Source organism: Piliocolobus tephrosceles, chromosome 9 (assembly GCF_002776525.5).
Source record: "Piliocolobus tephrosceles isolate RC106 chromosome 9, ASM277652v3, whole genome shotgun sequence".
NCBI classification, from domain to species: domain Eukaryota; kingdom Metazoa; phylum Chordata; class Mammalia; order Primates; family Cercopithecidae; genus Piliocolobus; species Piliocolobus tephrosceles.
Genome location: NC_045442.1, coordinates 75,697,667 through 75,721,486, shown reverse-complemented (window position 1 = coordinate 75,721,486; position 23,820 = coordinate 75,697,667). Strand labels below are relative to the sequence as shown.

The 23,820-nt window shown below is 53.8% G+C and overlaps 1 protein-coding gene across 1 annotated transcript in view; it reads left to right on the top strand.

The window, feature by feature from the left end:
* ZCCHC24 (zinc finger CCHC-type containing 24) overlaps positions 1-20,755 on the top strand; it is a 63,911-nt gene extending 43,156 nt beyond the window's left edge. Inside the window, exons 3-4 of the mRNA XM_023204834.2 lie at positions 8,677-8,841; positions 16,625-20,755. Of these exons, the coding sequence (XP_023060602.1) occupies positions 8,677-8,841; positions 16,625-16,738 (279 nt within the window). The 3' untranslated portion in view covers positions 16,739-20,755. The remainder of the gene's footprint in view (positions 1-8,676; positions 8,842-16,624) is intronic.
* Positions 20,756-23,820: the final 3,065 nt, after the last annotated feature.

Below are 23,820 nucleotides of genomic sequence, written 5' to 3'. Positions count from 1 at the left end.
AGAGGCTGCGCATTCAGTGGAAAGTGTCGTTTTGGAGTCAGCAGATTGGGTTTAAGTTTCGGCTCCACAGCTGTGTGGCCTTGAGTAGGTTGGTTGGCCTCTCTGTGCCTCAGTTTGCTCTCCTGTCAAATGAAAGGGCTCTTGAGAGTCAGGTCAGAAAGCATGTGGCACATTGTAGGTGCTCATTGAATGTTAGTGTCTCCAGCTCCACCAGAACAGCCCCCTCACATGGAAGATAGAAAAATCGAGGCTCTGGCCGGGCACGGTGGCTCACGCCTGTAATCCCAGCACTTTGGGAGGCCAAGGTGGGCGGATCACGAGGTCAGGAGATCGAGACCATCCTGGCTAACACGGTGAAACCCCGTCTCTACTAAAAATACAAAAAATTAGCCGGGCATGGTGGCGGGCGCCTGTAGTCCCAGCTACTCAGGAGGCTGAGGCAGAAGAATGGTGTGAACCCGGGTGGCAGAGCTTGCAGTGAGCCGAGATCACGCCACTGCACTACGGCCTGGGTGACAGAGCAAGACTCCATCTCAAAAAAAAAGAAAGAAAAAGAAAAACCGAGGCTCTAAGACAGGTGTGGGAGAGCCAGGGCCCAACCTGGACCTCTGACCTCTATCCCCTGTTTACTCCACACTGCCCCAGGCTCAAAGAGAGACACTAGGGAGAATGACTAGGGACCTTCTGCCTCCTCTGGCAAGGGCCAGCAAGGCCATACAGAGGGTCCTGGGCTGGGGTCGTGAGTCCATGGTCAGCCCTGCGCCCCCTCTGTGGACTAGTTGCCCCACTCCTGTGACCTCTGTTTCTGCATCAGTGGAAAGTCTTTCTCGAACTCCTGAGACTGGGGATCTTCCTCTCTGGGAAGGTAGACTGGAGCCCAGGGCCACCTCAGCGGCAGGGCTGCAGGAAAGCACGCAGACTAGGCAGACCAGGCGGGACAGGGGCCGGCAGGCAGCCCATCTGTTCTTTATTTCCTCCCCCTGCTCCTCTTGGCTCCAGTCAGAGCCTCTCAGCTGGACGCACGGTGGGGCCGGCCTTGTGCTCCATGGGAGGGCGGAGCGTGAGTGGGCTGCCAGGCACATGCTGAGTTATGGGCCTCCTGGGAGGCCAGTGACCCTGCCCAGCAGTCAATCCAACCTCTCATTCTGGAGATGGGAAAACTGAGGCCCAGAGATGGGGAGGGATGCCCCCAGCATGCCAGGACCCGTAAGAACAGCAGCCCCTTCCGGTTTCTCACCATCCCGGCTTGGTGGGTCTCTTCTTTGTGCAATCCTGACATGTTGCATAGCAGTTTAGAAAGTGACCCCACATTAAGTGGCTTGGGCTTGGATCTGGACTGCCCCATTTCCTGGCAGTGTAGCTTGGGCAAGCCATGTAACCTCTTCATGCATCAGCGTTCCCATCTGAAACTTGGGACTAACCATACTTAGCTCATGGGTGGTTGTCAGGGCACAAAGAGTGCCTGGCCCTGACCAAAAATACCCAATGACGGAGCAACAGTGATTTCTCCATCCCCGGGCTTGGCAGGGCACAGGCCTGCACCCCTGTGCAGATGGGAGTGGCAAGGCCAGGTCTGGGGGTGAGGCGCTTACCTCAGGCTGGGAGGTATCGAGGCCTATGGCTGGAACCCATATCCAGAGAGCAGAGGCCTAGAATTCTGCTCTCTGGATATGGGGCGCAGTGAAGCCTGGAGTCATGGCGTTCAGGGCACAGCCTCAGGCTCTCAGTGCCCACCCTGGTCCCCTCCCAGTCCCTGTGATTCTCTGCCTCAACAACCAAAGGCCACAACGTCACCTCCGTGCAAAAGGGATTCACTGTCTCAAAGGGGTGAGGAGATCAAGCTTCACCCTAAAGGATCACTCACTCGTGGTGGGACTTCAAGCAGCTGGGGAGGAGTGACCAGTCAGGCTCTGGTGTTACGTGACAGTGTGTGGACATGTCTGACTTCCCTTAAAATGGAAGGAGCAGAAGGCACCCAGGGGTGGGGAGTGCATTCCATGGTTGGGCAGCTAGCTCTGTGGACATGAGCGTGATCCAGCAGAACCAGCAGCCTGAGGCCAGCCAGCGCCCAGGCCCCAGGGTCTGCACCTGCAGGGGCAGGAGTGTGGCCAGAGCCACCATCTCTGTGGGGTTTCTGTCACCTTGGGAAAGCACAGTGCGCCCCCTAGGGGGCAGGAGGGGCCTGCGGGCCAGGGAGTGGGCTGGTTACCATCTTCTTCCAAGATGCTAACCCACTCATTAAAGGCAATTCACTCATTAAGAAAGAGAGTAAGCTGCAGAAGTAAGATCATCAACAGTGCTGTCTCTCAGCCTTTGTGGCTGCTTTCCTGCCAGTCCTGTTCTTGTGCAGCGGTTATCTTCGGATGCTTATCCTGCTCTCTTTATAAGTATTTTCCCAAACCCCTAAGAAAAATCACCGTAACTATTTTAATGGCTTTGTTGTCATTCATCCAAAGGGTATAACGTAATTTAGGGAACCCAGGCATTGTAGTTGAATATTTTGCTCATTCCAGATTTACATTTTCCTAACTCATGCTGTAATGGACATTTCTGAACATCTCTTTTGTCCACATGTCTGATAATTTCCTTGGGATAGTCGCCCAGAAATGGATTTGCTTAGGATAAGGAATGCACATTTGTTTAAAGTTTGAAGGCTTACAGAATTTTGAAGTTGTCATATAGAAATACAGTAGGAAAATATACCTGTTCAGTCCCCACCCAGCAGCATCTCAGGTGCCTGTCTGCACACCTGCCTGGTTGGCCTTTACCAGATGCAGGGGCTGGAAGGACCTTAGAGGTGGAAGTGCCTCCAGAGTCACCAGATCCACCTGCCTGACCAGGGCAAAGGCCCCCTCAGCAGCCTCCCTGATACTTGTTAACTCAGCCTCTGCTTGCATACCCCCAGTAAAAGGGAGCTCACCACCTCCCAGCCAACCTCAAGAGATTTCACGCAGGAATGGGAAGAAAACACTGAACCGTTCTGAAGAAGTGCCCAGCCAGTGTGAGCCTCTCCACATCTCTTCCCCAGCCGCTGGCTTGCCTGGGGGGCCCCTCCCACTTCCCCGCCCTGCAGTGCTGCCTTCTTTGCTCCTTGGCTTGGCTCCTCCTTCCCACCCCCACACTGGCCACAGTTTCCCACTTCCCAGGCTGCCCTCCTGTGACGATCCAAGCCCCAGTCTGGAAGTCAGAGGATCCCTCCCTCCCCTGAGCTCAGTCAGATTTATGGAGTGTGTCCTTGAGTGAGTCCTCTTGCCTCTCTGGTCCCCAAAGAGCCTGTCTGTTCTACAAGGGGTGGTTTCTGAGCTCCAGTGAGCTTTGCCCAGCCTCCTGGCAGATGTCATCCCCCAGAGGGGTACGTGGCAGGGGCCTGGGTCAGGAGAGCCTGGTCAGGCCTGGCATCCTTCCCAACCGGGCGGGTGGTGGCCCCTGCAGTGCTGTCAGCAGTTACCGTCTGTTTCATGCTGAAGTTTATGAGAAGAGGCTGTGCCTTTCTGGGAGGAGGCGGGGCTGGGGGATGGTGGGGGGGTTGGGGGGTGAGTAGGGAAGTCTTTGTTCTGTTAGAAATTCCTTCTCCCCTTGGCTCTGCCCTCATTTGTAAGCATAAACAATGCCGGGACTGAACCCTTCCAGGAAGTGGCTCCTGGCTGCTGAGAGCTGCCCACAGTCCTGTCTTCTCCTCCATCCACTGCCTTTACCTCTGCCCTACAGGCCACCTCTACCAAGGTCACAGCCAAGGCCTGACACTGGACTGGGCTGAGGGGAGGCCCTAGGAATTTTCCTATAAAATTCCTGCTAGGGAGTCTCTCCCCAACAGCACAAGCCTCCATCATGGTGGGGACAATTTTGGGGGTGGCAGACAGAAGATGTGAGTCAAGTGTGGCCTTGTGAAAGAGCCTGCTGGGCCTAGCCTGCTGCCCTTCACGCACTGGAAGCACTTTGGCAAGTCCCACCCATTCCCTGTGCCTTAGTTTCACCATCTGTTAAATGGGTTGATAATGTCCCCTGCCCCACAGGATTCTAAGAGCGTTCGTTGGGGGCCTGGTGGGCTGTGGAGTCCTGAGCATAAAGCCCAGCACGCAGGCGGTGCCACACTAACGCCAGTTCTCTTTCCTCTTTCCTCAACCTCTGCCACCTGTGTCCCCAGAGCTTCTGCAGCATGGTCCTTCCATGAGAATTCTAGAAAGCGAAGTCGCCTAATGCTGTTTCTTCTTTTGCTTGCCAATCCGTTCCTACCCAGGGACAGAGAGTGACCCAGATGTCCCTCCCAGGTTTCCCTCCCATCTCTGGAACCATCCTCCTGGGACTAATGCCTGCGGACCTCAGCCCTAGCCTCTGCAGTACCTCAGATACCTCTGCTCCCTCTCCTAGTGCAGGCAAGGAAGAAGAGAATCACCCTGAAGTAGCTAATGGTGACCGAGCACTTGCGGTATGCCAGCAACTGAGCTGAGACCTTTACACGCATGAATGTGTCAAACCCCAATAGCCCCGGGAGGCAGGTCCTTTATCATCATCCTGGTTTCCAGATGAGGAAACCAAAGCATGGAGAGTTTGAATAACTTGACGAGGAACCCCCCAGATAGTCACAGGCAGAGCCAGATGTCATTGCAGGCATCTGGTCCTGGAGACCACAATTGGAGCCACATCCCATGCAATGGTGTGTTGGAGCCAGGCCCTCCCAGTGCCTGGCCTGACAGCAGCCATGGGAATGGTGCACTGAGGACGTCTGGTCCTGCAGGAGGCTGGGGCCCCATCCCTTGCCTGCCAAGCAGCCCACACGCCCTGATGGATGGCTCCAGACGGCTGCTTTTCTAATTACATGGTGCGTCCATGCTTCCTGGCTCACCCCTCGCTCTTCTCTTTCATTTTCCTGTTCCCTTCAGTTCGCACTCAGTGTCTCCTTTATCTGTGTGGGTTTCCTTCCTGTTCATTTCTGAAGCAGGGGCTCGGGGAACAAATTCCCAGAGTCCACCTCCGGTGTGGCCTCAGTCCCCATGCTTCACTCTGCCCAGTGTCCTGGAATGACTTGACCCCTCCTTCTGGTACCTTGACCCCTGACCTTTGCCCCAACTGTGTGAGGCCAGGCACCTGGTCCTGTGAGCTCTCTGAGCTAAGAGGCCTGCAGAACCAGCTCCAGAGTGGTCCCGGCTGGTGAGAGTCCCCAAGTTCCCACCTTCAATCAAGGAATCTCAGACCTCAGCATCAGGGAGGCACCCACCCCTGCCCCCTTATCCCCTCTGAAGACGTAGATGCTTCTGGGGAGACATGGGGGAGTGAGTTCATCCAGTGCTTTATTTCAGATGATGGAAGATGAGGGGTTGTGATAGAGGGGATGGCTTAGAAGCCACAGGTTCCAGACCCCAGGTGAAGGAGAAGCGGGCACCAGAAATGGTCAGAGGGACACCCACTAACTTGAGATCAACAGAGCTCAGTGTGCCTTCAGAGCCACACGTTGACCCCTCTATTACAAACTGACTGGCCCCCGGGCCCTGGCTGCCCACTGAGCACTCCCTCGGGTGTGGCTGACCCCTCTCTCAGATCTGACCAGTGCTGAGGGCAGCCCTGCCCTGGAACTCAGGCTGAAACTTCTCCCAAGAATGTTACAGCTGCCAGGAAGGCCACTGAGGATCCAAAGACTTTAGGCAGTGGGCCCAGGAGATCAGGGTGGTGTTGGTGTCACTCTCTAACTTTAGATTTGCGCACTCAGCACGCATGTCCCCCCCTTAGTGTTTTGCCTGAAATTCTAGCAGGCTATCACCGAGTGGTAGTAATGGCGCCTGGGACAAAGAGGCATGATTAGTAAAGGAAGAAACTATGTACCAATTTTATGTACCACTTTCTGTTCTACGTTAATAAATAATAATAGCACTAATATTCCTGTTTTGCCTTGTGTGTGAGGCACTGTTCTAAATGTTTTGCATTTAATCCTCAGCTCATTTAATCCTTAGAACAGTCTTATATGGTAGTTACTGTCCTTATCCTTGTGAAGTAACTTACCCAAGATCCCAGAGCTAGGATCTGGATCCAGAGTGTGTGCCCTTGACCATACGCACCACTTCATAAATGGGCAGTTCCCCAAGGAAAGTTACTATGGCAACATCATCTCATAGCCCAGCGCTTCTTTAATGTAATGGCATATTAATTCCCTGGGGCTCTTGTTAAAATGCAGTTCTGATTCTGCAGATCCAAGGTGGAGCTGGAGACCCTACATTTCTAACAAGCTGGTGGTGCTGTCGCTGTTGGTCCGGGGACCACACTTTGAATAGCCACCGTGGAGAGCCTGCGTTTAAGCCTCTCCAACTGAAAGCCTGCGAAGGCCTAGTAGAGAACATAAATTCAGCTGCAGCTGGTGGGAGCAGAGGTGATGTGGAGGAAGCTGATGGGATAGCCACTCCTTAACCTCAGCCAGCAGGGATTCTAGATCAGTGTGGTCGTATTTCTGTGTGAAATCTCCCATTTGCAAATATTAGGGTAACTCATTCAACTTTTAAAAACACTTGCAGCTTGCATGTGAATGTTCATAATAGCATTATTCATAATAGCCAAACATTAGAGAAAGCCCCAGTGTCTATCATCTGATAAATGGGCTAATAAAACATGGCATATCCATACCATGGAATATTATTTGGCAACAAAAAGGATTGAAGTGTTGACATATGCTGTAACATAAACAAACCTTGAAAACATGACGCTAAGTGAAACCAGACACAAAAGGACAAATGTTGTATGGTTCTACTTATATTAAATACCTAGAATGGGGAAATCCAGACAGACAGAAAGTACATTAGTGGCTGCCTAGGGCTGTGTGGGGTAAGGAAGTGGGAGTAGGATAGGGAAGGACTATTACTGGGTATAGGGCTACTTTTGGGGGGCAATAAAAATATTCTAAAATTAGATTGTGGTGTTGACTGTAGAACTCTGTGAATATACTTAAAACCAATTGATTTGTCCACTTTAAATGGGTAAAATGTAAGATACATGAATTATATCTCAGTAAAGCTGTTAAAATAACACTGTGCGGGAGACAGCTTGTTTCTTTCTTATATAAAATGCAGTTACAAATCAACAAGAAAAATATCAGGCTACTCTTGCAGGAAAAAAGAATCACAAAGAGTATGAACAAATCATTCACAAAGGAAACACAAGTGATTCTTTTTTTTTTTTTTTTTTTTTTTTGAGACGGAGTCTTGCTCTGTCACCCAGGCTGGAGTGCAGTGGCCTGATCTCGGCTCACTGCAAGCTCCACCTCCCGGGTTCATGCCATTCTCCTGCCTCAGCCTCCCGAGTAGCTGGAACTACAGGCGCCCGCCACCACGCCTGGCTAATTTTTTGTATTTTTAGTAGTAACGGGATTTCACCGTGTTTGCCAGGATGGTTTCGATCTCCTGACCTTGTGATCCGCCCGCCTCAGCCTCCCAAAGTGCTGGGATTACAGGCGTGAGCCACCGTGCCCAGCCAACACAAGTGATTCTTAAATGCATGGCAAATTCACTCTTGCCCATAATAAAAGACATACAAGTCAAAGCTTCTCTGAGAAGATTTTCTACCTCTTAGATTGGTGATAATGAAAACTCTGTTGATGCTGATGTGGAACGTTAAGTTGGGATACCTGCAGTATGTAGGGAGGGGCAGTGGGAATTTGCTCTTTAAAAATTAGTGGTGCTCATACCCATTGACCCAACAATTTTACTTCTGTATTCACAAATACACTCACACATGTGCAAAATGATACACATATGAAGTTGTTCATTATAGCATTGTTTGTAATGATGGAAGAACAGAAACAAGCTAGATGTTCTAAAATAGTAACTGGTCCATGCACTATGGAGCTTGCATGGACTCATACTGTGTCCAGCTGTTAAACCGAATGCAGTAGCTCTATTTGTAGTGATGTAGGGAAAACTCTAACATGTATTATTCAGTAAGAAAACAGTAGCCAGGCATAGCTATATGCACCTACAGTCCCAACTACTCAGGTGGCTGAGGCAGGAGGATCCCTTGAGCCCAGGAGTTTGAGTCTAGCCTGGCCAATATATCGAGACCCTGTCTCGAAAAAACAAAATAAGATAAAGTTTTAAAATGGAAGATGCAGAACCAGATGGATAATCTGTTTCCATTTTCATAAGGGAAAAGAATGTATGTACAAATTTGTATGTCATATGCATCTGTAAATGCAGGGCCCGCCTTTGGAGTGGTATGAGGAAAATTGGATTGCCTCCAAGTAGAGGAGCTGACTGGGTGCAGGGAGGAGGAAGACTCATTGGCATTGCCACCAGTTTCTGTGCTTGTATTGCCTCTTCAATGACCCTTTAAAGCACACTGCTGGGTAGGCCAAAGAGTGCCTGTGTGCAGGCCCATGAGACCAGCTGCCCTTGATGACGTGTGAGTTAAGGAAGTAATTTCCAGCCACCACTGAATACTTTACTCCTTAAATCTAGAAGAGACGTGCCCCTCTGTTTTTTCACCATCTCCTCTGTTTTCTGTTCCCCATGTGTTTCCCAGCCTTTGGATCCTGTCTGTGCTCTGGGGACATCCCTGATATTATCTAGACTGGGGACAAAAGGGGCCTGTACACATGGACACAGGACATGAAGACTGAGGCAGAGGCCAGGGGAGCCCCATGGGGCATCATTTTGGCCTTTGGACCCCAACCCCCTGTGTTTGCTTCCTGCCCCATAGGCACGCCCCAAAGGCGAGGGCCTGACTCCATACCAGGGCAAAAAGCGCTGCTTCGGCGAGTACAAGTGTCCCAAGTGCAAGAGAAAATGGATGAGTGGAAACTCCTGGGCCAACATGGGGCAGGAGTGCATCAAGTGCCACATCAACGTGTACCCGCACAAGCAGGTGAGCCAGGTGGGCTGGGGCCTTCTCCAAAGGACCATGGGAGGGCGACTTTTCCCTTACCGGGCCTCAGTTTACTCCCTCCTATGAGGGATATCTCTCTAAGTTGACCCTTTCTTTCCTTGTCTCATCTGAAATGGGAGGGAAGGGAAGGGAAGGGAAGGAGAATGATGGGGCAACTGTATCAACATCTTGAGACCAGGGAATCCCAGCAAATTGTAAAACTAGTGAACAGGGCTTGCTGTTGTGAGACAAGAGACGAGAGGACAGCAGGAAGCAGCAGAAAACTCCAATTTCCTTCCTTGATCCATCCAGTCGGCCAGTGTCAACAGGGAGGCTGTGTGCACCAGGCCCAGGCATGTGGGAGGGATGGGGCCAGCTCCTCCTAGGAAGGTCTTACCTCAGGCAGCTTCACAGGAAAGCCACTCAGAGGAGCTGCTGCTGACTCGGGAACCTGGAGGACGGGGGGAAGCTAGGCCTATCACAAGTTGGGAGCTGGCCATCCTAGGAAGAGGACACAGCAGGTACAAATTGCCCTGAGGCCATAAGGACTTGGGGTGCTCCAGGCCCACAGCTCAGTGAAGGTGCAGGAGAGGGCAGTGAGAGGCTTGGGGCAGAGGGTTAGATGGGGCTGTCACAGAGCCCTGGGGGCACTCGAGGAACCCAAGAGCAGCAGGGCTTTCAGATTCATTTTAAGTCAGTTACTCTGGTTGTGTGCAGAGATTGAGTGGGGAGACCAGCGGGAAAGACAACACCATAGCCCTCATACAAGCTGGGAGGGGACTGAACTCTGGAGGTGGCTCTGGAGCTGGATGCGACACCAAGCATCACCAGATTGGTGGTGGAATGTGGAGGAAGAACAGGAGCCCAGGAGAACAGTCCCACCCCAGGCAGGCTGGAGCACCTGAGTGGATGGAGGAGGTTGTTCCTGAACTGGGCGGCCTGGCAGGGACACAGGTGTTGGAAATGAAAGCAGGGCTCTTCTGATACAGATTACATTTGAGATGTTCGCAGTAATCCAATTAGAGACATCAAGAAGGCAGTTAGATTTGTAATTCTGAAGCTCAAGTGAGAAGTCAAGATGGCCCATACATAAGTGGGTGTCATCAACCTAAACATAGTAGGGAATGGATTTGAGTTCCTGTAGGAAGAATGTGGACACAGTAGAGAAGGGATTCCCTAGACCAAGTGTTGCTGAATCCCAGTGTTTGATGGTCAGATAGAGGAGGAAGACCCAGTAAGAAGAAGGAGAACCAGGAAGCGTGGAGTCCTGGAAGCCAGGGGTGGGGTTCGGGAAGTGCTGTTGGAGGCTTGACTGGTGCTTGGTGCTCAAATGTCAGGTATAGAGACCACAGAGGAGTGCCGTGGAAATTTGGCAATAAGGAGACGGTCCTCAAACTTTTACAAAGCAAAACAAAAGTATCACTTTTACCTGGGGAACTTGAACTACAACCAAGGTTTGAGAAGCACAGAAGCCTGGCCAGTCAGGCGTGAGGGCGAGAGTGGAGGTGCTGATTTGTAGCTGGCCTGGAGGTCAGGGCAGTGTCCATGGAGCAGTTCCAGGGGAGGCTGGTGTGGATCTGGCTGCAGAGGGAATGCCTCATTGTCCACTCTCTTGAGGAGAGTTTGATTGTGGAGAGAATCACAGCAGTAGCCACAACCAGGAAGGAGCCCTGGAGCTAGGTGTTGTAGAGATGGTAGAGCCTGGAGCCCAGTGCAGTCTGATGAGAATGATCTAGAAGACAGCAAAAGGCTGATGATTCAGGGGCAAAACGGGGGATGCTTCACCCATCGGCACAGGAGGGAGGGAGAAGAGGGGGTAATTAGGAAGGTCCATGGATTGGATGGTGCAAGAAGAACCTCCAACGCTTCTGTTTTCTCAGCAAATGGAAGACAAAGTTCTCAGGTAGGAGTGAGGCGGGCTGGGGTGGGCTTGAGGAAGGAGGAGCAAGGAAGCAGCCTGCTAGGGAAAGCTGGCTGGACCACCCAGCCGCATCCCAGGCCCGGGGGAGGTGCGTGATCCTAATGCAGTGGCAGGTGTCAGCCTAGTTCCGTGACTTGCTCCAGCACAGCTCGCCTGGCAGGTGCAGGCCAGTCCTGGTGTACAGAGGGTCCACAGGACAGAGGTTGGCTGGGCGAGCACTCCAGAGGGCAGATGGCTGGGGGGTGGGCATATTTGTAAAAGCATGACGACTGTGCTTCATCATGGGGCATCAGCAGGGAGGGGAAGCTAGAGAGGCCCGGTGGAGAAGGAGGCTGGGTGGGCCTGTGGACTGGGTGGAGTCTGGGAGCCAGTGGAATGGAAGGAGAAAAGGATGGGGCAGAGACGGGTGGTTTCTGAAGAAGCCCAAGTCTAGGGTGTGGCTGAGGGGTGGTGGGAGGGAAAGGTCACTGTCGATGAGGTAGCGGGGGGATGGAGGAGCCAGGGGTGGGCTGGGCCTTCCATGTGTGCTGAGTCACCACAAAGGACAAGCAGACAAGAGGAGGCAAGAGGGGAGAGAGCTCTGGGAGCTATCGGGGGAAGGCTCCCCTGAGGGAGAGATGTGGGGCAGAGCTCTGATGGGGTAGAAGGTCAGTAGACTGGGGGCATGGAGGATAGCTTGGAGCCTGGAAGGGCAGATAAGTGGTCTGGAGGGGAGGAGGGAAGGCAGATAATGGTTGCTGGCTGGGGGCAGGAGTCAGGAACAGCCCAGTTTCTGCAGGGCCTCAGATGTATGGGGGCTGCTAGGGTCTGTGCTGACCGTCCTGGGGGCTGGGTCCTTACAACCCCCTCTGTGACTTAAGCAGAGAGGCAGCGCCCAGCCCATGCACGCAAGCCCCACAGGAACCGAGTCTCTGCAGTGGCTCCAGCCCTCGGCCCCTGCCCCGATATCACCCCAGCATCTGGCTGGGCAGCGCTCCTCACCATGCCGCTTCCATAATGCCAGGCCCATTCCTGGCTTATGTCACCATCCCCAAGCTGGCAACGGCCTCACCTGCCTCGCCATCTCCATCCTGCCAAGCTCAGTCCCAGCACAGCCTCCCTGACCACCTGTCCCCCATCTCCACATTCAGGATCAGCTCTCCCAGGACCCAATCTAAAGGATCCCTCAAGAGCGTGTGTCTGGGCCCTTCCCCTCTCCCAGTCGTTAGGCTACTGTTTAGCACCTACTGTGTGCACTGGGGACACTGAGGCCCCAAGAGGAGACAGGACTTGAGCAGGGTGACCAGTCAGCTGGTATCAAGGGGACGTGGAACCCAGGTCTCCCACCACCCAGGGCTCGATCTCTCCTGAGCTCCCAAGCTGGGAGGGAGTGGGAGGGTGGTGCCTCTCTATCCCCCAACTGTCGAGAGCCTTTGAAGAGCGCAGCGGTGGTGCTCCCCATGGCGCCCTGTGGTGGAGAGGGCTGGTTTATTTCTCCTGCACCACAGAGCCCTGACCTGTGCAGCCTCCGTCTCCGGAGGACCCTCCACCTCCCCACTCTCCTGGCCGCCACATCTGCTTCCTGTCAGCCTCCAGCTGCAGCTCCCCCTGCCGGCTCTGGTCCCCCCAAGAAGAAAACGCCACTGGGCCTTGCCTTGCTGCAGGGAGTGGGGGAGGCCCTCCACCACGGTCAGCCCCAGCTGCAGTGTTTCCCGTCCACAGAGGGGAGTGTCTTGACAGCTTCCCCAAGCTCCTCGCCCAGTGGCAGGCCAAGCGGGGCTGAGCAGTCGGACCAGGGCCCACAGAGGGAACCTGCACCATGGGGTCACGGCCAAGGAGGGGGCGCAGCTCAGATGAGCCCAGGAGGGCGCTGGCAAGGATGTTTCGAGAGCATTTCACCCGGGACTTCGCTGCTTCCCCTGCCCCCATGCTGCCCCTAACCCTATATAACACATAATACCAATACTGGTCAACATTTTGAGTGCTCTCTATGTGCCAGGCACTGTTCTAATCCCTTTGCATAGACTAACTTACTCTTCACAGCAACCCTATCATGTAGCGTTAGCCTACAGACTTAGCCCCCATTTTATGGAGGAGAAAATTGAGTCCCAGAGAAGTTAAGTGATTTGCTACAGGTCACACTGTGATCACTAAGTCTTCCAGAGCTTTTTTATGGTTATAAAATACTTTAAGACAGTCATCTCTGCTGGGCGCAGTGGCTCACACCTGTAGTCCCAGCACTTTGGGAGGCCAAGGTGAGAGGATTGCCAGGAGTTCAAGACGAGCCTGGTCAATATAATGAGACCTCATCACTATAAAAAAATTTTTTTAAACAATTAGCCAGGCGTAGTGGTGCATGCCTGAGGTCTCAGCTACTTGGAAGGCTGAGGTGGGAGGATTCACTGCACTCCAGCCTATGTGACAGTAACCCTGTCTCTAAAAAAGACAGTCGGCCAGGTGTGGTGGCTCACGCCTGTAATCCCAACACTTTGGGAGGCCAAGATGGGTGGATCACTTGAGGTCAGGAGTTCAAGACCAGCCTGACCAACATAGTGAAACCCATCTCTACTCAAAATACAAAAATTAGCTGGGTGGTTGTGTGCACCTGTAATCCCAGCTACTTGGGAGGCTGAGGCAGGAGAATCACTTGAATCTAGGAGACCGAGGTTGCACTGAGCCGAGATAACACTACTGCACTCCAGCCTAGGTGACAGACTGAGACTCTGTCTGAAAAAATAAAAATAAATAAAAAGTAAAAAGAAGACAGTCATCTTATTTACTTCTCTATCTCTCTCACACACACACACACACATACACACACACAAAACTAGGAAAAAGGCAATGAATGTTATTAACCTCCCACCCAGGTCCCAAAAGGACAAGTCAAGGTTGTGGAGGAGAAAGGTCCTTCCCAACAGCCCTTGGCTGATAGGTGGCAGAGCTGGCATGCAAAGCTCTGTCTGTCAGACTTTGGTGATACCATGTCATATGGAGACACTGCAGAAGACACCAGACACAGAGTGTTCCAGAACAGTCTTCAAAACAAACTGGCGATGACCCCTTAGTCTCCATGGAGGTTCTGCGCTCAGTCCTGGGCCTGCCAAACCTCTGTCAGCCCCAGAGATGAAGACTCAGAAGGCAGATGCCAGTCAGGGTAGGTGCAGCTGGCAGGTGCCAGTCAATTTCCAGGGGAGAGCGCTGTGCCTGTGAAGATGGCCTTCCCTCCACCAAACACAGGAGGTGCTGTCCTGGGGACAGAAAGCCAGGGACTCAGGCTGGGAGGGAGTGCAGCAGTCTGGGGTGGGCACCTGTCATAAGCTGGTCCTGAGCCCCAGTACAGTGCAGCCAGTGGGGCCAACTGTAGGCAGTAGGCAGCATGTCCCTGCAGCACAGGGCTTGGTAATGGCATGTGTGGTGGGAAGGCCACACACCTACCGCCTCCTCACTGCAGGCCCCAGGGATGTCCCTAATGTCTTAGAGCCTCAGTTGCCTCATCTGTGGAAACTCCCTTCCCCATACATCTGTGGCCTGTTTCCTCCCTGTGCCACTCACAGGGAAGTGGCGACATTAGGTGTGTTCCAGAGTGGCCTGACTTAGGTGGCAGTACTTTGCCACATAACGTGTAAGCCACATAACGTGGGAGCGAGGGCTGTGTAGGCCCTGCTGAGTCTGGCCTTTCTGGCCTGTCCTGGAAGACTGGGTGCAGGAAGAGGCCCTGGCCGGCCGAGGGGGTGGGGGCTGCAAACCAGCTTGGGTTTGGGGTGCTGGAGGGGACACTTCACGACTATACTAATCGGACAGTCCTTGGGAGCCGAGCTGAGTCTGTGGCTGGATCTCCAGGATGAGGCGACAGGGACCCAGATTCTAACTCAAGGTGGAAAAGCCTTCTTATAGTCCAGGCAGTAAACTGAGCTGTGGGCTCTGCCAGCAGGCCTAGGGGCACCCAAGCCCTAGATAGAGGAGCTGTTGGAGGTCTCCCTGGGACATCCAGGAGAGCAGGGAACTTACCCTTCCTAGGTCCTTTCACCTTGGGATCTTGGCTCAATTTTGATGGCCCTGCACCAGCTGGTGTCCCCCTCCCACTGATAAGACAAACCACAGACAGCTTCTGCATGCCGGGCTCTGTGTATTCATTATCTCCATTGAGTTGTCTGGTGAGAACAAGCCCATGAAAAAGCTGTTATCAGCATCCCTGTTCACAGATGGGAGCATGGAGGCCAAAGGGGGCAGGTGGCCTACCCAAGGTCACACAGCTCTTAGGTAGAAGAACCGGCATTCGAGCCCAGGTCTGACAGGAAGTCAAACTCCTCTCTTCCCTGGCCAGGACGAAAGCTGGACAGGGAAGCCAGTCATCTGAAAGCCCTTTGAGATGTGGTTGACATGTCTGACTTTCCCTCCAGACCTTGGCTTTGTGACTTTAAGCCTGGGAGCACAGAGCTGGGTTTTATGACCCCTGGGCCAGGGGCAGGAGCTCCCTGGATCAGAACCCTCCCACCACAGTCTCCCCACCTGCCTTCTAGAACCTTCTGACTCTTCCATTCCCAGACTACTCTGACTGTCCTCTTGGGGCCAAGACTGTGGATTGGGTGGAGAAGCCAGCATACTACTTTTGAGCCATTCACAGCCTAGCCAGGGGGACAGAGCACACCCTCTGCTGCCCTCCCCTGCCATCCCAAGCCATGGTCTGCAGTCCGGGTTCTCCTGCCCCCTCTCCTAGGCATGTGGCCCCCCAGCTGGCCCTAACCAGCTTCCCGTGAGACCCCTATGTCCATGCAGGGGACCCTTCTGCAGGCAGGGGCTCCAGCTGGAGAGAAGGCAGCATCCCCGTGAGCTGGGCAAGAAAGCGTCCAGTCAGGAGCTGCTCCTCATGGCCTCCATAAACTCTCCAGGGAAACAAGTCTTCGCCAGCTTTGGCGAAGGGGAGGAAAAGAGCGAGCGGGGAAGCTCCCTACCTAATAGAAATGTGCTCGTCCGTGCCTTCCGCTGTCCAGTTCACTCACTCCCAAGTGTCTCTCTGGATCCTCACAGTCCCCCTGCAAACGAGGCACTGTCAATGGCCCACTTCACAGATAAGGAAACGGAGGCTCCCTGCGATCACCCAGTGAGTGGGTGGCATGATAGGCCCGGCAAGTCACCTCCCTTCTCCGGGCCTCAGTTTCCCTGTTAGAAAACTGAGGTTTCATTCTTGCAGCCTCAACAAATAGGGCACTGGGCCAGCCCTGAGATGTGGGGGTCAGTCAACACCCTGGCTCTGACCTCATGGAGCTCGCTCACCAAAAGCCCGAAGCACTGTGACTGTGTCCGAGTTAGGCCTCCCTTGAGTTCTGAGACCACACAAGCAGGGGTGCAAGTGGAGGGTGGCCAGGGAAGAGGCGCCGGATGCTGGGGTCAGATGTGGGTCCAGGCCTCTGTTGCTGTGGGCCTGGGTTTCCTCATCTGGACAGGCTGCACCTGTGTCCTGCCTCTAACCTGGTGAGCTTCAGGTGCTGGCTCCTCAGGGAGCACTCAAGGCAGAGCAGAGCAGTGCACATAGCCAGGGTGCTGAGCACAAGACCCCTCCACAGCCGTGGCCCAGCCCAGGGCCCCACCTGTGCCCCAGGACTCAGATGCCTGTATGCGGGCTCAGCAGGAGGGCCCCGGCACCGTGATTGAAATGACCCGTGACCACAGGTGCCCCCTCCCCCCCCGCATCAGGTGTGTGTCTCTCCCTCTCTGTGTCTGTCAGTCTCTGTCTCTGTAGAGATGTGCATCTCTGTCTGTCTGGTCCCCTTCCTGTGTACCTGTCTCACCTGTCTGTCTCCGTGTGTCTCTCCCTGTCTGTCTCTGTGTTTCTGTCTTTCTCTCCCCTCACTCCCCTGGGCCCCTTCCTCCTTCTCTCTGCAGAGACCCCTGGAGAAGCCTGACGGCCTGGACGTGTCCGACCAGAGCAAGGAGCACCCGCAGCACCTCTGTGAGAAGTGCAAGGTCCTGGGCTACTACTGCCGTCGCGTGCAGTGACCGGCTGCCCGCCCGCACCCAGAGCCGCCCCCCACCAGCCCAAGGAGACGCTACTTTGTCGCCCTGTGCATGGGGTGTCCTCGCAGGCCTGTGGGGCTGGGCCGAGGGCTCTTAGCGTCCTTGTCTTGTGTGTGTTGACAAACAGTGTTACTGACATCGCTGCCCCCACAGGCCAGGGAAAGCAGGGAGTCTGGGGCTCTGTGCAGGCGGGCCTGAGGTCTCTGTGGAGGGGACAAAAGCAAGCAAAAGCCCATGTCCAAGAGCCCCGGGTATCCCCACAGACTCTCCTCTGAGAGCCTCTTTGGGGTGAGCAGCCTTGTATTGGCCACAGGTGCACTAAATTTACTGTGAATCCCAAACCTCCCCCAGACCAGCCAGGCCGCCTGCCCCCACCCAGAACCTTCCGGTTTGCCCTGTATGGAAAGCCATTCTCGGAAATCCCTGTTTCTTTCCTGAGTCAGCAATCGTGGCAAGGTGACGTGTTCTAGCAGCTGCTGGGGAGTGGACCTTTCTGTCCCTTGCCCACCTTAAGCCCCAAATCCTGACCCCCTCTGACATCACTGGCATTGCACCTGGGTGTGCCCCCTCCCTACTCTATGGACCCAGATAGGAGGGGTTAGGCACAGGGGAGGCACGGAACGCTGGACGGATGTGTCCTGGGGAACGTGAGCAGCCCCTCCCACGACCCCCACCAGACTGCCTTAGGTTTTGTCAGTCCCACTCCCGTTCCTTCCCCTGTGCCTCCCACCCATGCTGGGGGTCCACATCAAGGTAGTTTGGCCCAGTGTGGAAGCCCAGCGTGTCTGTTCTAGCAGAAAGGACGCAAGCCTGGCGTTCTGGAGACCTGGGCTCAAGTCCTTGCCCTGCTGCTGATGCATTCTGTCACCTTGGGCAAGGAATTCGCATCTCCGGGCCTCAGTTTCCCCATTAGTTAAATGACAGCATAACACTAGAGAGCAGAGGGCCCATTTCAGCTCTGTTGTTCTGGGATTCATGTTGGCCGGTACTGTGTCCTGGAGCTTTATTTGGGGAGTTTCACCCAGAATGGTGGGAGAAACCTCCCAGGTGCCAGGTACCCCGCACCGTGACCCCTCACTTGGTGTCTTAGGAAGTCAGGCTGAGGGATGCTGAGTCCTCCCCTGCTGGCCCCTACAGCCCCAGCCCTGCTTTTCATCCCCAACCCCTGCAAACATGGAGGAGCCTCCTCCTTCTCACCTCGGTCTCCTAGCCCCTCACATGGGGAACCCTAATACAAGCCACAGAACCCCTCTTTTCTAAAATGGGGACAGTAATTTCCTACCTCCCAAGGGAGCAGAGAGGCCTCGTGGCACGTCCCTGGCCAAGGAGTCCACTGTCCTGACTGGCAGCGGGATCGTGCCCTCCTCTGTCTCCCGGATGAGAAGCCCCGTTTCCATAGTCATGACCCTTCCTTTCTCCCGGCTGTCAGAACTGGGTTTCTTGATTTTGCCCCTACATTATGCCTCTGTGGGAAAAAAAAAAAAAAAAATCAGACCACGAAATGGGCCTGAAATTCAGTGTTTACCACGGCCTCAAGGATGCCCACCTGGTGTCCAGTTGCCTTTTGTATTCAAATGAAAATGCTTTGTACAACTGAGGAGTTACAGTGAAGTGTTAACCAGGGGTCCAGGGAGCGAGTTGAAAAGATGGAGTGAGTGTATTTGCAGCCAGGGAGCTGCAGGGTGGATTTGAGGGGCCATACCCTCTGAGCACTTAAAAAAGGTACATTTGCTCTAGGCAGCAGGCTGTGGACACCGTTGTCACCACTGGGGACTGCTACTAAGGACTCCCCGAGCGCGTTGTTCCCCATCTTCTCCAAGGTGTTGAGGTGAGCTGGGGTTGGCCCCAGCCCAGGCTTCTGTCCCCAAGGAGAAGGTGCCACTGACAGTCATCCTATCGCACCGCTAAAGAGAAGGTTCACAGTGGTGCGCAGTGTGCCTGTGCCAGCCCTTCCAGGGACCTGGCCCCATGTGGGACCTTGGCCCAAGGATGCCTGGGGCCTGCCAGCTGTGCTGCAAAGGTGGGGGAGCCCACACCCTAAAAAGAACCCAGGTCCCAGACCACTGGAGGCCAGGGCTTCCCTGTACGGGCTAAGGGGAGTTGGGATATCACCCCAAAGTGACCTTGCCAGTGAGCTGTTCAGCAGGTAGCCAGTGCCCTGCCATCTGTGCAGAGCCAGCCACCTTGGGGGCTGAGGTTCCTGCTTTGAGGCCCACCCTCCATGCTCCCCTTGACTGGGCTCTGGCTGAACTGGGGAACTCTCTGTGGTCAGCAAAGCCACTGCCATGCAGGCTGGGTGCCGTGAGAATTAAGTGCTCAGAGGGCCAGGAGCCCAAGGGACAGGAAAGTGTGTGGTTTTAGTAAGTTCAAAAGGGACAATCGCTTGCAGTTGGTAGATCTAGCGATCTAGTTGGCAGATAATGGTGTTTACCCCATATGAAGTATTCAATAGTTCTACTTGTGAATTTGTATTTATTTTGAGTTATACTTGACACAGAATTCCTTTTTTAAAAAAAAAATACTATGTGTGTATTTTGGAAAAAAAATATTCATAGATGTTAAAATTTCTGCATGGTTACCAGTTTTTCTCACAACACTGAATTTGGTAGCTTTTCCCGAAAAAATCTTCACAGTGATTTTTTGTCTGTATATATTTGAAGGCCTTTTTTTTTTAAAAAAAAAAAAAAAAAGAAAAAGAAAAGAAAAATATAATTGTTTGATTTTTGAGAATAAACAAACAAACAAAAAGAGAGGCATTTTCAAAACTTCAGAACTTTCAGGAGGGCAAGAGAATATCAAACAGATGTCTGGAAGTATTTTGCCAAACTTCTGGTTGAACTGCAAGAAAATATTTATGGTGAGAACTTTTCTGTTTCCTGTTATTGGGTTTTTGGTTGGTTTTTGTTTGTTTTTTACTATGCTTTGGTCTGTAAAAATATGCAACTGAACTACATTCAGAAGGAAATATTGTCTACATAGAATATTATATGAAGTTGGTACATAATTCTGATGAGGAAAAAAAAATCTTTGCAATTCTTTAAGCCATATTGTTTTTCTGTGTTGTTTTCCCTGGATGAAAATATCAGTATTAAGTAGCCAGCATATTATTCAAGTGTTTAGACTTATTAATATGTTCTTGTCCTGTATTTATACATATGTGTATTTTGGAAAGTATTGCCTTTTTTAAGGGAAGCTATAATTTGATACACAGTGAAAAAGGGAATGGTGACCCCTTTGTGCCTCTTCCACTGAGGATAACAAATAGCATTGTAATCCATTCTCTGGCACCTTCTTCTTCTTATCTTGTTATTACGGTTTTATTCATTTTGTAGAGGGGCAGGGAGTGGGCGAGGGGAAGAAGAAGCTTATTTGACTAACCAGCCCCTCTGTGGTCCACCAGCGTCTTGGCTTGGTGGGAGGGCTCTCGATCAGCAGGGCCCCAGGAGGGAAGAAGAAGTGGGGCAAAGCCTGGCCTCGCCACTTGGGAGCTTTGCCATCTGAGCCACGCCTCCTCCAGGCCATGCTCCTTGAACTTGGAAATGTCAACCGGAGCCCTTACACCAGCCCTCCAGCATCTAATAGACTTGAATCTACTCTGAATGAATATTTAATCCAACCTCACTACATTGTAGCTCAGTCCAACGACTAATCCTGAAATGGGAGTATTCCAGCCTTCAGCGAGATGGCCAAGCAGTCCCCTGGGGGCTGTAGCAGCGGGCTTATCCCCTTCTCTGTTGCCAACCTTGCCGTCGGACCTCCTCCACCCCCATGCGGTGACCCCATCTGTGTCTGTGTCTGTCCATACGTGTGAGTCCAGCTAAAAAGACAAAACAGAACCCGTGGGCCCAGCTCGGAGGGTGTGTGGAGAAGGCTCCGACGTCTCCGAAGTGCAGCCCTTGGGATGGCATTCCGTTGTGTGCCTTATTCCTGGAGAATCTGTATACGGCTCGCCTATAGAAATATAGCCTCTTCATGCTGTATTAAAAGGACTTTTAAAAGTAAAAGAGGCTCACAGGTTTCCTTGTTCATGCAAGCGAGTGGGGAGGCTGGACTCTTTCAGAGGCAGGAGACGGGGCAGGCTTCAGAGAGACTTGGGGCTGGCCTCGGCTCCCCTGGGTCTGGGTCATCTTGTCATTGTCCTGCCTCCATGCCATTGACTTGCCTCCTCCCAGTCTCTCTGCCCCCAACTGGACACTCTGCAGAGTGACGGCCCTCCCCAAGTTGGCCCCAGACTGGGTGAGATTGTCGGCAGATGAGGTCACGCATTCACTCAGTGGGGGGACTCCCGGGTGACCATATATAGGAGTGAATCTGCCTTGGAGCCGGCAGCCCTGGGCCGCTCCCACTTGGCACACTCTGCCAAGATCAGGATTTGCGCCCAGACACGGAGCATCACACAGTGAGCAAACAGATGAGTCCAGGGGAGACGGCGCAGGGGCCCCTCTTCTGACCAAAGCCTGGGCTGACCTGGGCTGTCATGAGGTGGGGCTCCTGCTGAGGACCATGGGGAACCACAACGAAGCAAGACTGTCAGCAGCCATGCTGCAAAGCCCAGCATTGGCTCTTGCTGTTCTCAACCTTGCTGCTCACCTGAGTCACCTGTGGGGCTTTAAGAACGTCATTGATCTCACCCCAGGGAGGCCGAGGAAGTGGTCCAGGGTGTCCTTGAGTTTGTAAAGCTCCCCAGCTCAGTCCATTGTGCATCCAAAGTTGAGCAGCACTGGGCTTCAGATGGTCCCTAGTGTTCCTGCGGGGCCCACGGTGATGGGGAGGAGGCGGGGGGCAGAGAGTCCTGTCAAGGGGCGCCTGGTCCTCAGCTCCAGCCAACTGTTGCTATCTGTGAATGATGTTACCTGGGGAGGGAGGAAGGGGCAGCAGGAGAAAGACTGGAAATCCCAGTTGTTACGTGAAATTGTCCACTTTTTAAATGTTGGCAACAAGTTAACGGGATTTTTGAATAGTGTAGAAGTCAAAGCACATCCGTATGGGCCAGTCCATGCCCCCTGACTGCAGACTCTGAGATGGAGCAAAGAAAACAAAATGCCAGTCCTCGGGGTCAGGGACCATGGATTGAGGGGGCAGGGACAGGCAGGAACAGAGACCACCAAGGCCAGACCTCCTGTCTTATTTGGTTGGGGTACAGAGCAAATCCCAGAACAAAGCCCCTTCCTGCTGATTGGCATCTAGAGAATTCCCCACGGGGTGCCTGCCCTCAGTGTGTGGAATGGCAACTAGGCTAGAGTCAGCCTGAACACAGGTGGCTGCCAGTCAGGCCCAGCAAGGGAGTGGAGAGGGGACCCACCTCCACCAGGGTGAGAGGAGAACGAAGGACCCCGTCCTCCACACTGTGCCCTCTGCCAGCCCAAGTCCTCCAGCAGCCCGGGTGGGGCTGTTGCTCTCCCTGGGCAGGTCTGAGGTCACAGAGCTGGTGTCTGTCTCAGGGCCCTCCTGTCTCCTTCAGCACTGCCACCAGGCCAGCCCTGCGACCCCAGCTGTCACGTGACACTGGGTGGCTTTGCCCCTCTCCGAGCCCCAGCTCTCCCGGGGGTATTGTGTGGATGAGTCAACCCACTGAACACAAGACAAAGCTCACTGCTTGCACCCGGGAGAGGCCCGGGAGTGTGGGTCTCCTCTTCCCATTGTCTGTGGCTCAGGCAGAAGCATCCAACCAGTGATCACACCAGGGATTCCGCAGGGAGCCAGGCCTCGAACCCAGGGCCCCAGGTGCTTTTGCACATCCAGTAAGCATTGACTGGGCACCCATGCATGCTGAGGCTGGGGCTTCGGGGCTGTTGTTTGATGACATGCCCTTGTCTTTGAGTGTGTGGCAGTGTGCATGCGCCTGTGTGTTTGTTTTGTTTTGTTTTCTGTGGAAAGGAAACAAACCCAAGGCAAACACAGCCTGCATTTCAACATCTCCTGGAGCCATGGAAACCACTAACTCCCTGGACAGGAAGGATTTCCGGTTGGACTCAGTGCCCATGTCCAGAGGCAGCTGGCTGCTGAGGACCCAGGAGAGAGCAGGGTCCACCAAAGAAAGGGCCAGCAAGGGATCCAGAGACGGTGGCCCTACCCTGAGCTAAAGCTGAGGCCCCACAGGGAAAGGTCTCACCTGGCACACTCACCCAGCAGGCAGGTGGCAGAGCCAGGATTTGATTGAACTTGGAGTTCTCACCTCCCAGTGCAGTATATCAGGGCAGAGCTGGGACAGAGACAGAGTTGCAAAGGTCAGACCAGGAGTGAGGGTCCGACGCTGGGTGTCTCAAAGGGCAAGAGACCAGGCAGGAGGAAGGGAGGTGGGGCAGGTCGGTACCAAGTGGTGATGGTTGCCAGGTGGTGAGGAGCCTCCTTGGCATCTGCTCCAGACACAGAAAGGGGAGACCTGGCCTGGGGAAAGACAGCGGGAGCTCAACCACCTGAGCACCAGAGCCCATCAGGAGCCCAGGGCCCCTCTGGCAGGACCCTGACAAGGCTCTGCTTCTTGGAATGTGTGACACAGAGCCTCATGTCCTTATCTGTAAGCTAGGGCAATCAGGACACACTGAGTGTAGGGGACACCTGGGCAGCTCCTGCACACAGCTCCAGGGTGGCCACCTCTCTCCCACCAACCCCCACTGTGGTGCTGAAGCTCCCAGGCCCAGGCCACCAGCCGGCTTCTGCACTGGACTCTGGACATAGGCTGGAATTCCTCCCGGTTTTCTGGCCTCATGCATCCTCCTAACAGTCCTGGCAGGAACCAGGACAGGGAACAATATGTCAGTATGCCAGGTGGAGAAACTGAGGCCTGGGGAAGCCCTGCTGCCCCAAATTGACAAGCAGGGACCTCTGCCACACCCTTCAACCTCCACTGTCTCCACTGTTCTGACAACCTTCACTGTTTCTGATCCTGACCAGGGCCACCGAGTGGATTCCCACCAGCCTGTCCAGTCCTTCAGCAAACAGCTGTCTGTCCGTGTGTCCTGGGGCCCGGCTGGGAGCTCTCAGCTAGGCCTGGGATCCACAATGCGCTGGGGATTCAAGCCCCCCACCGGCCCTCCTCAGACACCCTGGTGTTCCTCCCCACA